We start from the raw sequence: 14,197 nt of genomic DNA, 5'->3' as shown, positions 1-14,197 counted from the left end.
AGCACAAGTCAAGAAAAGATGGTCAATCTCATTTGTGGTCTGACATTTAAAACTTTCGTTTCTGTGTATTGATTTTTGTTTAAATTTGCATGACATTTTAAAGATCCTAGTTACTTAAGGTGGTGTGTGTGTGTGTTTAAATTTTTAAAAATCTGACTATGGCAGTTTATGTATTATTCTTCCAGGAATGTGAGCACCAGTTGGGTTGTGATTAAATCTGGTCATTTGAAATCTCAGCAGGCCAATTTACCAGTGAGGGAGCTTTCTGGGGTTGATTTTCCTACCAACAAGAACAGTTATCTCTAAAGGGGCCACAAATCTCTAGGTATTTTTTAAATCCCATGTAAATTGGTACATCTACTATGAAAAATGGTATTCATTTGAAAATTTCTTTAAAAAAATAAAAATAGAACTTCCATATGATATGGCAAACCACTACTGGGCATAAATCCAAAATCAATGAATATGTTGATGAGCTTTCTGTATTCCTGTAGTCCCTGAGTCATTTTACTTTTTTGTGTGCTGGGCCTGGGCCTTGAACTCAGGGCATGGGTACTGTCCTTGAGCTTTTGTGCTTAGGCCAGCTGTCTCACTACCACTTGAGCTACAGCTTCACTTCTGACTTTTTTTGGTGCGTAATTGGAGGTTGTCTCACAGATTTGCCTGCCCCAGCTGGCTTCAAACCATGATCTTCAGACCTCAGCCTCCTGAGTAGCTATGCATACAGTTGGGAGCCAGCCGTGCTCAGCCCACTGAGTCATTTTTCCCAGTAGCTAAGATCAAGAATAAACCTAGCCTACCAGTGGATCAATGGATACAGAATAGCATGGTATCTACATACAGTGGAATACTTTTTAGCCTTAAATAAGAAGGAAGTCCTGTCATTTGCCTCAACATGGGTAGGCCTGGAGGATGTTTTGTAAGTGAAGCACAGAAATATAAATACCACGTGCTCTCACTGTAGAATCTAAAGGAATAGAATGCATAGAGCAGGGAGTAAACAAGGCTCCAAGGGGTAAGGGGAATTGGGGACAGATGCCAGAGAATGTAAAATTTCACTGAGACAAAAAGAATAAATTAAGATCTACTGTGTAATGTGTTGACCAGGAGCACTAATTCTTAGTATACTTGAAACTTCCCCACAGTTTGTGGTGCAGTACATCAGTTAATTAGTTCACTAAGCCATTCTACAGTGCGTGCATATTTCTAACATCATGTTGTACATCATAAATATATACAAGCTCATTTGTCAGACAATAAGTAAAATAAAATGAAAAGAATTGAGATCAAACATCATGACACTCAACCCTCAAGGACTCCCCGGGCCAAGAGTGTGAGGCAGGTTGGGGGTAGACTTTGGGTGATGAGATGTTGCACATTTTAGATACAATGGAAGCATATAAGACCACACCTGCAAAGTTGTGTGAGATTATGTCTCCAAATCCATTTTGTGCTGCTACAGCAGAATGTCACAGACTGGGTAATTAATTAGTAGTGACCAGTTCTGGTTCACAGTTCTGGAGGCTAGAAGTCCAAAATTGAGGGACTGTAGCTGGCAGAGGGCACATGACTTGTATCATCTCATGGCTGAAAAGCAAAATATTAAGGAGAAAGGGAGATCGACCTCACCCTTTTCTAAGGGTGAACCCCCTCCTATAATATGAACGTTCATCCATTCAGGGGGCCAAAGCCCTTGTGGCCTAATCTCCTCCCAGCGCTGTTGTAACACAGTAACTTGGGGAGAAACATTCAGATCCTAGCTAAACAAATGCTTATCAGGGAAATCCTTCCCAATCAAACCCTGCCCTCCTCATCAGCCTCATCTCCACCAGCCATCCACACCAGCTTTCTCCTTGTTCTGGAAATAAGCTGGTTTCTGCCCTGCTTCTGGCCTCTCTGCACCATCTTTCCTAAACGCTGCAGAAGTTTCTTTGTCCTGAATCTTCATTGGAGCCTAGCTACTTTGATCTTCTGCTGCCTGCACAATCATATCTTTGCTTCCTTCGCTAGACTAGGTTAGGGCTGCTGTCCCAAGTGACACACAGGAGCACTAGTGTGAGACAGGGCTGACTCAAGAAATATTTGTTGAGTGAATCAGTGAAACTTTCAGTGATCCCAGAAGGAAGAGACTGTGTTCCACTACAAAGAGGTCTTGTTAGTTTTGTTGAAATGGTGTGAAAGCCTTGTCACTTCCTTGAGGTTCAGGACCTGTGGGTGGCAGTGTCTTAAGAACAAAGTACTTAAGAACCAAGTCTGGCTGGGCCCCTGTGGCTCGCATCTGTAAATCCTAGCTACACAGAGGCTGAGATGTGAGAATTGAGATTTCGAGCTAGCTTGCGCAGACAAATCCTTAAGATGTTTTATCTCTCATTAACCAGCTGGTAGTGAATGTGTGGTTTGAGTGGTAGAGGTCCGGCCTCCAGTGGAGAAGGGGAGAATGTGAGGCCTTGAGTTTCAGCCCAGCCTTGTGGGAACACCATTCACCCCTTCCTCACACATTATTTTCTCCTCCTCGGCCCTTCCTCGCACTTGTTTTCCTGCCTCATCTCTTAAGCACTGTCTGTACACCTTTGCCAGACTCCTCTCTCCTCCCCTCCTCTCTCAAAAGTGCAGCATCTAATCCCCTGTGTCCTGGCCTCACCCAGAGCAGACTAACTGGAAAGATCCATCTCCTGCTGGCAGAACTCCTTCACCTGTGTACCTAAAGGTCAACTGCTTCTGCCTTGCCTTACATGGCAAAGCCCCATTTTATTAGCAGTTACATCACCAAGTCCCCCATTTCCCCCCACCCCACCCCATTTCCTGGAATGGTTGAGTTGGCAGCAAAGAGAAACTATCTTCCATGGTTGAAAGACTGCAGCTGGTGAAGGGCTACATCATTCTGGGGCAGAAGTGCCGGGAAGGTGAAGGTCAAGTGGGCTGTCACCCCTGACCCAGCCCAGGTCCCTTCCTGAGCGCTGAGGTGGCCTTGCAGCCCCTCAGTGTGTACAGCCCAGCTCACATTTCAGGCATTAACCTGCAGGGCGCCCGTGATCACAAGCATAAAATGGCCCTTGTTGTCTAGATTCTGCCTTGAGAATCTTGACTGATGAGTGTGCAAGAATTTCCATTTACCTATTGATCTGTAGGAGGAAAATTGTTGATTCCCCAAAATGAAGAAACATTAAACATGGTATTTAGGTTTGAGAGAAAGCTACAGTGTGTTAGAATGAAGAGAAGTAAGTCTAGCATCAGTAGGCCCAAAGGTAGAGGATCAGTGTAGCTGAGACCCAGCTACACAGCTACCTTTGGTCTGCCCACTACCTGATAACAACTGTGCTGCCAACTTTGAGCCAGCCTGGGGCAGGCCAGGTAACCCTTGGGCATGCAGCTGCCTCTTGGTGCTGGTGGGAGCAGATGGGGACATGTGAGAAATACCCACGGTTCCCTAAGAGCAGGAAAGAAGGAAGTAGATGAGCCCAAACTGTTGCTGTTCCTAACTGGAGGGCAACAGACTGACCACCCAAGAAAGAACAAGAGACCTTTGTGATCCAAATGTGTGCCTCTCGCTAAAGAGAGTAACTGAAAGTCCCTTTCTAAGGACCTAAAAGAGTTAAGAAAAACCTTGAATGTCAAAGTCATGAAAAGGAGGGAGATATTTGAGAAGGCTGCTCCCAATGATAGGAATGCAGCTTTAGTAGGAATGAGAATAGCGAGAAAAAGAAATGCACAGGTAAGCTGCCCAGTAGGTTACCTGGATGACAGTTTATTTTTTCAGTCCCTTTGTCACAGCTACCAGTATTATGTGTAATGTTTTGGGGGTTTTTTGGGGGGTAGGTTGTAGGGCTTGAACTCTGGGCTTGGGTGTTGTCCCTGAGCTCTTCAGCTCAAGGCAAACGCTCTACCACTTGAGGCACAGCACCACTTCCAGTTTTCTGGCGGAGATAAGAGCCTGTGCTGCCTGTGCTGGCTTTGAACCATGATCCTCAGATCTCAGCCTCCTGAGTAGCTATGATTACAGGCGTGAGCCACCAGTTCCTGACCCATGACCATATCTTAACAATCACAGCATTTCTGTTAAGAATCACATTTTAGGGCTGGGAAGGTGGCTCAGTGGTAGAGCACTTGCCTTGCATACATGAGGCCGTGGGTTCGATTCCTCAGCACCACATAAGCAAAAAAGAAAAAAACCAGAAGTGGCGCTGTGGCTCAAGTAGTAGAGCACTAGCCTTGAGCTGAAGAGCTGAGGGACAGCATCCAGGCCCAGTTCAGGCCCCACGACTAGACCAAAAAAAAAAAAAAATCACATTTTAAATGTTCATTCCCCCCTCCCCATTTGCTATTTCTTTAGAACTGTAACATGATCTCTCGCCCTTCCCTTCCTCTGGGAAGCTTTCACTCACTCAGAAGCTCTGGACACTGTCTATTCCTATTCTGTAACATTATGACACTTGGCCCGGTATATTTTAACTTTTGATCACTGAGTTGAGATGCTCTGCCTATTTGGACTGTATTTTAAATAGATTCTATGAGGACTAGGAAGTGGGAGGTGGCTAAGACAGAACTGCCCCTTGATCTCCAGACAGAAATCCTGGCTCATCAGGCAGGAACCACCAACTAGACTTTGTCTTCCTACTTTGTCACCCTGCATTCTGGGGCAGCAGAAAAGCAAATTGAAACCAGAGTGCCTCGAAATTTGTACAAAGGGACCAAGAGGCCTGGATCAATAACTAGCTCTTGTACTGTTTTTGTCTTGATTATTTTCCATCTAAATGATAATACAAAGTATGTCATAGATACTCTACAACTTCAGCCTTATTTATCATCTTTGGCTCAATTCCTAGAATGAGGTACAGACCCTGGCTAGGCCACACTCATCAGTAAACACTGAGCATAATCTTCGGTGCCTCTGGGAAAATTAGTAGCCAGGCCCCCATGGGAAAGGTTGTTATGCAAATCTAAACAGAAATTCATTTGGAGTTCTCATCACATGGAATAATTTTTTTTATATAACTAAAATGATTCCTTTCCTGGTGTGGATTTTTTTTTTATCATTTTTATTAAACTACTTCCTTAGCTGAAATCACAATTTATTATTTGTGTGAGATCCCAGGGTTAAAGCCATCACTGCTAGTAAATTTTGATTAGACTTGCTCAATCTTTTCTAAATTTTACTAGACTGTCAGAGGGAAGAAGGATTGTGAACTTACAGTTGCAGACAGATGTTATAATTAACTTCATATGATACCGCGATGTCCTTCATCTGTCACACCTGGCCATGATCATGAAGCTGTCATATGCTAATTTACATAGTTTACATAGCTTTTGGTTCTATGTGTTCTCTTCTGACAGAGTTACATAGGTCTATTTATAAGAAGTAAGAACAGCTGGACTGTACCTCAGACTGGTGTGTGCATGTGTGTGTGTACGTGCATGCATGTGTATGCGTGTGCAAGAGTAAAAATGAGCCAGGCGCTGGTGGCTCACTCATGTAATCCTAGCTACTCAGGAGGCTGAGATCGCTGAGGATGGCCATTCAAAGCCAAGCCAGGCAGGAAAGTCAGTGCGACTCTTATCTCCAATAAAACCACCAGAAAACTGGAACTTGAGCTGTGGCTCAAGTGATAGAGTGCTAGCCTTGAGCTGAAGATCTGAAGAACAGAGCCCAGGTCCAGAGTTCAAGCCCCACAACTGACAAAAAAAAAAAAAGAGTAAAAACGAGGACTGAGTATTGCTTTTGCTTGCTGCCAGCTGAGTACTGCCATGTGATAGGAATGACAATCTTCATGTGTCCAAACTGTCCATGTGCCAGCGTATTCAGCCTTCCATAGGACATAGAGCATGCCACTAACATTACCCAGCAGCCATAGTTAACACTGCCTCTGTGCCTGGCATGTCAAGGCTTTGGGCCCTTTCTTTGTGAATGAAGGACCTCCCTTTGCAAAACTACTGAGGAGAGTAAGTGTGTGTGTGTGTGTGTGTGTGTGTGTGTGTGTGTGTGTGTCTGCGTGTGTGTGTGTGTGTGTGTGTGTGTGTAGCAGGATTTATAATGCAAGGTTTGCTTTTTTTTTTTTTTTTTTTTTTTGGTCGGTTGTGGGGTTTGAACTTGGCCTGGGCATTGTCCCTCAGCTCTTCAGCTCAAGGCTAGCACTCTACCACTTGAGCCACAGCACCCTTCCGGTTTTCTAAATGGTTTTTCAGAGATAAGAGCCTCACAGACTTTCCTGCCTGGGCTTGGCTTTGAACCGTGATCCTCAGAACTCAGCCTCCTGAGTAGCTAGGATTACAGGCGTGAGCCACTGGTGCCTGGCTCAAGGTTTGCATTTTAAATCTTAGAAATGAAGCATCATTTGAAGAAACTTGATTTGTGTGTGTGTGTGTGTGTGTGTGTGTGTGTGTGCATGTGCATATGCGTGTGCATGTGTGTGTGTACATGTGCCTGGTGGTACTGGGGGTTTGAACTCAGGGTCTTGCTCTTGCTAGGCAGGGCCCTCCAGCTGGCCCATTCACAGCTTCCTTCATGACTGAACTGAAGGCAGAGTTTGGCTGGCGGCTTGTGGTCCTGAGTTTCCAGGTATCTCCACAGAAAGGTTCAGTCTCTGGATTCTCTTAAGGCTGACTCCAGTTCTACAATTGGAATTCACTGACCTGCCTGCCTCACAGTTCAGCAGTCCACTCCGGTGCTGGCTGGTTTTTGGTTTTTTGGGGAGGTCCAGTCGTGGGGCCTGAACTCTGGTCCTGGGTGCTGTCCCTCAGCTCTTCAGCTCAAGGCTAGCGCTCTACCACTTGAGCCACAGCGCCACTTCCAGCTTTTTTCTTTTTGTTTATGTGGTGCTGAGGAATCGAACCCAGGGCCTCATGTATGCAAGGCAAGCGCTCTACCACTGAGCCACCTTCCCAGCCCTGCTGACTGGTTTTTATGGCAGTGCAATTAAAGAAAAGTGAACTAAAATTATCAGTGATTGACAGAATAAAGCTCAGAAGATTTTTTTAAATAAATTTAATGTAGGAAAGCTGATTTTCTGCTATTCTCATCACCAGTGGTTCATACTTGTAGTCCTAGCTACTCAGGAAGCTGAGATATAAGGATTGCAGTTCAAAGCCAGCCCAGGCAGGAAAGTCTTTGAGACTCTTATCTCCAGTTGAACAGCAAAAAGCCAGAAGTAGAGCTATGGCTCAAGTGGTAGAGCATCACTAGCCTTGAGCACAAAAAAAAAAAGCTAAGGGATTGTGCCCAGGTCCTGAGTTCAAGCCTCTATATCATCACAAAAATAAAATACTTTTTCTTTATTTTAATAACGATGTTGAAATCTGTAATGTGAGCCAACTGAAGCGAAGAGGAAGAGTGTAGACGGCCATGTACACTGGAGTTATTTTAATTGTATTACTGTGTTCAGCAAAATGAATGTGCTCCCTGAAACTAATGAGATTTGTGTTTTATGTTCGTAACCAGCAGAGGTAGCTGACGGTGATGAAAGACTGGACAGCATTTCTCTACCACCAACAGGTAAAACATATTTACATTTTCATCACCCGCTGCAGAGCACAGGCTGGGAAATACTGGCATTGAAAATGCTTTGCCATTAGACATGCAGATGCTTGAGCAAGCTGTTTGTATGTAGCACACCCAGGCCTCGGCATCCACAGCCTCTCAAGAACCTAGGTTCACACAGGTTTTGAAAAGTGACCTTTTTATTTTTCCCTCACTGTTTTCAGATTCATCTACATCTCAAAAATGCCAATCCTAGAAAGTTAGGATGAAGAAGTTAGAATTACAAAATGTTGCCATGTAAAATGAAATCTTCACTTTAGCAGTAGGCATCCCAGTTTTCTGTGGCCAAATTCATACCTATGCTGTCTTCCCTTACTCCCTCCAAAAGGCCTCTTGAGAGGCAGTCCATCCATGTTTTTCATACAGGAAAGAACCAGCCACTGCTGGGTTTTAATTGTGTGACTGAACAAGCCCGTCTGTCAGTATGAGTGACACACTGTCCTAATACTTGACCAGATCGGCAACAGAGCTTTAAAGCATCTGCTGCACACAGTTGTATTAAGCCACAGACATGACTCTGACCTCACAGTATTTGAGTCCTATCCCTGCCCCTGGCCTCCTGAGAGCTAGAGGGACAAGTGTCTGAACAGTGAGCCATGTGCCAAACAATTGATTCACTCATTTGGTCTCAGAACTTTGCTGTTGCCTGCTCTCAAAAGAATACCTGAAGATTCCATCCACAAAATACAGACATCCCCAGAGAAATCTCGTAACTGATAAAGCTTGAATCAGTCCTTTTCCTCTAGAGATTTTAATGAAATTCAGTGAATACTCCTCGAGAATCTAGTCTGTATAAGGATTTCTAGTAGACTTCCTTGTGGTCCCATGTTCATTGGCAGTGCCATCCCAAGATGGCCACTAAAGCAGAGTTGATAGGTGAAGGATGGGCATATTGTAATGAACTTGAGACCAGCAGGAAAACCCAGCTGTGTAAATGATACATTGCTTTCTCTGAGTTGAGTAGCTAAGCAACAGATCGATGGACAAATAAATGAAATGAGCCACATAGTACAAAAAGGATCTGCCTGTTTCAGGTCCTTCCCATATATAGTCATTATGTCAAAGGAATTGCTCTTATTGGGCTATGTGTCCACATTTGTGAATTAAGAGAATTGAAATATATGATCTCTGTTGTTCCTTCCCAATCTATCATTCTCTGAATATCAGGACAACTAATATCAGTCTTTATTCTTAACAGTCCCAGCCCATTCCCAGAAGATGCAGGCAATACTAATCGTACTAGTGTTAGTGTCTTCCAGGGTTCCCTGCCCACTACCCTGTGGGCGTCGGTACCAACTATCCTAAAGCCATTTGACACGGTGGGTTTCAGTGAGCTTTTGTTTTCATGTGCCTTGACGTGATACCTTTATATTTAATTGGAGGTAGAAATGTTGGATGTGAGAAAATTGAGTCATAGGGCAAGCTAGAACAGCCTCATGGAACCGAAAAGGCTTTGGAGGAATCAGAATGAGAAGGAACTTGAGAGATCATCTAGTCCGATCCCTGCCTTTTTTTATCCAGTCCTTTTATTTTTACAGGAAAAAAGGCCTGAGGGCCCAGAAACATTAAATGACTTTCTCAAGGTCTCACAGCTGGCTGAAGGCTTGGCAGGACCCCAGGCCTCCTCGCCTCCCAACCATGACACCTACACCATAGCGTTGTCTTATACCTAAGCCAAAGTCAGCTTTTCTCTGCATGCTTCCTACAAGATTCTAAGAGCTGATGGATGTACTGATCCCTTTAGGATTCCATTTTAATGTCTCACAGTCGTCACAGTTAGAATGTCTGTCATCAGTGTAGCCACACAGCTCACTAGAGTTTAAGCTCATTCAAATCCTTTCTCAAAATTTGCCTGAGGCTGTGAGGTCATAATGGAAGAGAGTAACAAGGGTCTTTCACCTGACTACTGAAAGTGATACAGATTTACGAAACAGCATGGGAAATTAAAAGTTTGGTAATTTTTGAAAAGGAGAACTGAAGGCACAGATTGGTGCTCATATTACATAGTAATAAAATAATATTGATAATCTAGCATGTGTCTTTTGCCTCTCTAAAACCCAGTCTGGCCAGCTCCTCGGAGTGTAATGTTACTGCTAACCACCTCCCATGTCCCTGATATGAGCAGCCAAATGTTGAGCCCCAGCTTCTTGAACACCTGTGTCTTATTCCTTGGACACAGCCTCACCAGAGCCATGGAAGCACCAAGGGTTCTGCTATAGACTTCCATTTTCTCATGTATCTCAGCTGATCAAGCGATCCTTTCACATACTCAACAATGCTTTTGTTTTCTCCTCTAAGAGTCTGGGTATATGGGGAATGGAAAGCTAGACATCTTTACATGTTGCCCTAAGCCCGAAGTGACTTTGCAAGGGTTTTAGTCAGGCAGTCAAATGACAGTTGTTTCCACCTAGTGCTTTTAAACAACCTTCTGTTTGTTTGACTTTAACAAAAACAGATACAGATTGTATAATGGAGACGCATGTTTTCTTAATGTATTCCCCCTGAGAACTGTTCAGTGAGCCTTTTGAGCAACTGCTGGCCCATCAGGGTGTTATGGTCTGGTATCTACATACCTGTCATCAGACTAGAGAGAGAGACAGAGGCAGCTACCGAAATTCTGTGACACAGATGTGGAGACAATGTTGGAGAAGGGAAAAAAGAAAAAGCCTCCCAGGATCTGGGAACAACTGGCAGTTAAAAAAATAAGTACAGAGAAAGTGAAATCAAAACGTTGCTTTCTAAAATTTAAAATGAGGCCCTTGCTGGATGTCAGTGGCTCTCATCTATCATCCTAGCTACACAGGAGGCTGAGTTCTGAGGACCACCATTTGAAGCCAACCTGGACAAGAAAGTCATGAGACTCTTATCTCCAATTAGCAACCAAATCTGTGTATGCATTATTCATTGCACCATATTCTATTTGGGAGGCAAATCCCTTAGCCCTTTCCTATTGTGTGGCCATACTCTAATCATAACACACAGTCATGATATAGTCATGGGCTTGCCTGTAAAAAAATATCATTACAAGCTTCTAAGTCCTATAATTGCACACTTAGCACAACTAAAGCCTTGACTATAAACTTAACTATTGAACTCTGGGACCCAGATACCTCTTCGTGCTAGTCCCCCACCCCCACTTCATCCCTCCTTGTCCAGAATAGCTGGCTTTCACCATGTGGTCCCTGAGAGCAACAGCTCCTCCTTTACTGTCTTGTCTCTGTTGTAGGTGATATATTTGACACCAGGAGAGGAAACACGGTGGACAGAGAACCGGGTTCATTGCCTAGACTTGTGCTTTAGCGACCTTGATCATTAGCATACGTAACTCTTCCATTTGAATCTACTCAAAGACCCACACTGCTATGTGTGGATATTCTGTGAAGTTTATCTGTCATGGTTGAATCGTTTCCTATGATTTCTTTGTAAGATGTGATGATCACACAGCCAGATGGGTATATACTTTCAAATTGTTTTTAGTTGATTTGTTACCTTTGAAGGTACTGTGAACAATCCAGTTAGTAGTTCTGTGTCTGCCACCAAGAGGCTATCTCTCCCTGGCTTTATTCAGCATAACCTAACTGTGAATATACAGTTTTGGAGCCTGTTTATTTTGATATGAACTGTTAGCTGCCTATAAAGGAGAATGGCTCTTTGCAGGCCTCAGAGAGGTTGTGAAGGCCAGAATTAATTAGGCCTTCCTCAGTGCACAAGAACAGCTGTTTGGGGAGAGGAGAGAGCGCCGGCCTGTTAGATGAAATCATTTGTGACATCAGTGTTCCCCCTAAACAGCCATTTGGCATTGAATAAGTGAAAATGAAGGATGAATTCTTAGCAGAGGAATGACATACATATTGTGTTGACATTGTGACCAATTAAAGCTAATTAAAAGATGCAAAACTCCAAGTAACCAGTTCTCCACCTGATACCCAGTAGCCATTTACACAGAGGGTTTTAAATGAGTGGACCCCAGTTCAGACATTGTGTGGTGACAGGTCACAATAGGCATGCTTAATATCTTGTTGTTTATTTTGGTTCCTGGTGTCCCTGCCCTCCACTTTATAGAAAACCCATGTAAGAAAATGTGGGTTTGTTTTTTAAAGAGATATCTCTCCATATGGGTATTTGATTTACAGAAATAAGTCACCTTCAGATTTTCTTTCTCTTAACACAGTAGTGAATTGAAAGTAGCATTTATTTAGAAACACTCCCTTTCCACCTCATTTGTTGCATAAAAGCAAATCACCTTGAATCTTTGGCACAAAAGAAAAATGACTGTAAACCCACCCAAACCCCAGGATTAAAACCTGCCATGCAGGGCTGGAGATATGGCTCAAGGGGGTAGAGTGCTTGTAAGCACATGGTCTTGAGTTCAAACCCTGGTTCCACCAAAAAAAAAAGGGGAGGGGAAGAACACCACACTGACAGTTTACCCCTCTCCCTACCATCTACTTCATCTCCCTGTTGGAGCCAGCAATGACTGTGGTGGCCGCTCTGTCCACCCTTGGCTAATGAGTGAGGGAACCAAGGAGGGAGTATCTGGTTTCCTAAACTGAGGTAACCATTCAGTGGCCAGCTACACACAGAATGTGGATATCCATACTACCTGTCCAAGGCACTGTGTTACTGTACTGAGGCACCAAACCTCACATTAAGGGGGGCACAGAGGTATGTTATTATCCCACCACGACCAGCTTACACCCAAGAAGATGCACAACATCCCATAATGTGACAGAACCAGGTTTTAGGTGTGGCTTGTGAAAGCAGTCTAATGAGTCATTACATCGCCTGTCTATGAGTCTTTTATCTGTCCTGTTGAAGCAAGAAGGAAGGTTCAGACTTCCATTTTTCCTTTAGTCTTTTTTAGATCTCTTTCCTGAAAGCAGTCCCTTTGCAAGTTTGGTAAACTCCTCCCTTAACAAACCTGCGCTTTTGTTTTTCTGCAGCAGATGCTTTTAAAAAAAAAAAAAAAAAAAAAAGGTCTCCTGCCTCCCAGAATGAAATATTCCTGAAGGAACGAGAAGAGATTAATTAGTGCCCTTCCACCCTGTTAAACTATGATGACTATAACCGTAGTTCCGCTTAGTCTGCACTGTGACCCTTGAAAAGTACTCCCTTCCAAGTCTTGTGGCAGCTTGGTGCTGCCACTACTTGAGGAGGGGTAGAGTTGTTCAGCTCACAGCTATGTGCAATGGATTCCTAAGGTGGAATCTACATAAACAGTGAAATCATATTTTGTAATTTAAAATTGTATTTGTGTTAACTTACTGTGACTACTGTTCAGACTTTGTTCAAAAATCCTTTTTTATAGGTTTTCTTAGCAAAAAAAAAACCATATCTATGGATAACATGTCTCAATCTTCTGTATATATGTTTTATTAATATGTAAATATTTAGATTTTTTTAAATTACTATGTTCTTTAAAAAAAAAGAACTCAGTGCAAGGCTAGTTGTGAAAATGGTGTATAACATCGTGTTGTGATATCAATTCTCAAGATGCTCTTTATGTCCATTCTGGAAGAATATAATAAATTACTTTAATTGAATGCACATGTGTCTTCGCCTATGTGCCGGTCTCCCCGTGTTTATGAAGTCAGCACTATTCATTAATTAGAAGGTACTTATGACTATTCTGATGATCGCCCCCAGGAGTTATGCTGCCTTATGAAGTTAATTTTTCAGAATAAAACAAACTGGATTGCTACCGGAATGAGACTCCTGAAAGCCTGCAGTCACCAGCTCCGCCTGCCCATCGGATCAATGGCAGGAGCAAGTCCCATAGAAACACTTGAGCATTAAGTACCGAGATGCTTGAAGCCTAATTTTAAATGAATTAGGTGGCTTTGTAATCTTCACTTACAAGGTTAAGCCCTGCTTCTATGGAAACAACACATCAGAAGGACAAATCAATCTTGTCCAATACAAAGTGGCCGTTCAAACGTGATTGCTTTATCCTCCACTGGACACAGGAGGGCGCTACTCCTCATTGGGACCTACCCTTTCCCGCCTCCCATGAGGATGTCCAACCCCCTTGCTAAATCCAGCCAGGATTTTCCATCCCCCATCACCTTGTTGAAGCTGGACATGAGCCTACCCTTCCTGCCACATGTCCTGTTGCATCATGGGGCCCCTTGTGTCCATGAAATTGCTTGCCAGGGGTCCATGTTAGGTCCTATGGCCTGAGTACATGCCCCTGCTCCCTCTCATATGCCGACACAGATCTGTGTAGGTGGCCTGGCAGAAGGGTCCTGTTGGGCCTCTCCTATCCAGGAGAGGGGAGGAGACCTAGTGTGCAGACAGGAAGCCCCAGGAGAAAGGGAAGCTCATCACCAGCCTCTCTTAAAAGCTGTACTCCTGCATGCCCAGCCTTGCCAAGCAATGGAGGATGTGGTAGATAGGGTAGGCTCATTTCCCAGGAGCCCCTGTGTTCAGCTCCACAGCATTCTGTATATTAGTCAGATCCTATGGTGGCTTCCAGTGACACAGATTGGGGTGCAAAGGGAACGGGTAAAGAACCAAGTCTGGGGAGGCACTTGGCACCAAACAGCACCAGATCTTGGGCCATTGCAGGATGTGAAGATGGTGTAGGCAGCCACTGGAGTGAGTGCATGAGGGCTTTCTATTTCTTGTCTTACTTTGATCCATCTGGCTGGATTCGAGAGCAGTCAG

The 14,197-nt window shown here is 43.8% G+C and overlaps 1 protein-coding gene across 5 annotated transcripts in view; it reads left to right on the top strand.

Annotated features, from left to right (window-relative positions):
• Nucleotides 1–13,074, top strand: part of Bend7 (BEN domain containing 7) — a 79,512-nt gene extending 66,438 nt beyond the window's left edge. For 2 of the 5 annotated variants that reach the window (XM_069990385.1, XM_069990380.1), the window contains 2 exons: nucleotides 7,433–7,486; nucleotides 10,758–13,074. In XM_069990385.1, coding sequence (XP_069846486.1) covers nucleotides 7,433–7,486; nucleotides 10,758–10,831 — 128 coding nt within the window. In that variant the 3' untranslated portion in view covers nucleotides 10,832–13,074. The other 3 variants (XM_069990382.1, XM_069990384.1, XM_069990383.1) reach the window with 3 other exon arrangements.
• The last annotated feature ends 1,123 nt before the right edge of the window (nucleotides 13,075–14,197 follow it).

Source organism: Dipodomys merriami, unplaced genomic scaffold (assembly GCF_024711535.1).
Source record: "Dipodomys merriami isolate MVZ:Mamm:240054 unplaced genomic scaffold, mDipMer1.0.p SCAF_4, whole genome shotgun sequence".
Taxonomy (NCBI): domain Eukaryota; kingdom Metazoa; phylum Chordata; class Mammalia; order Rodentia; family Heteromyidae; genus Dipodomys; species Dipodomys merriami.
The sequence above is the reverse complement of the archived record's forward strand: the minus strand, read 5'-3'. Positions and strand labels throughout refer to the sequence as shown.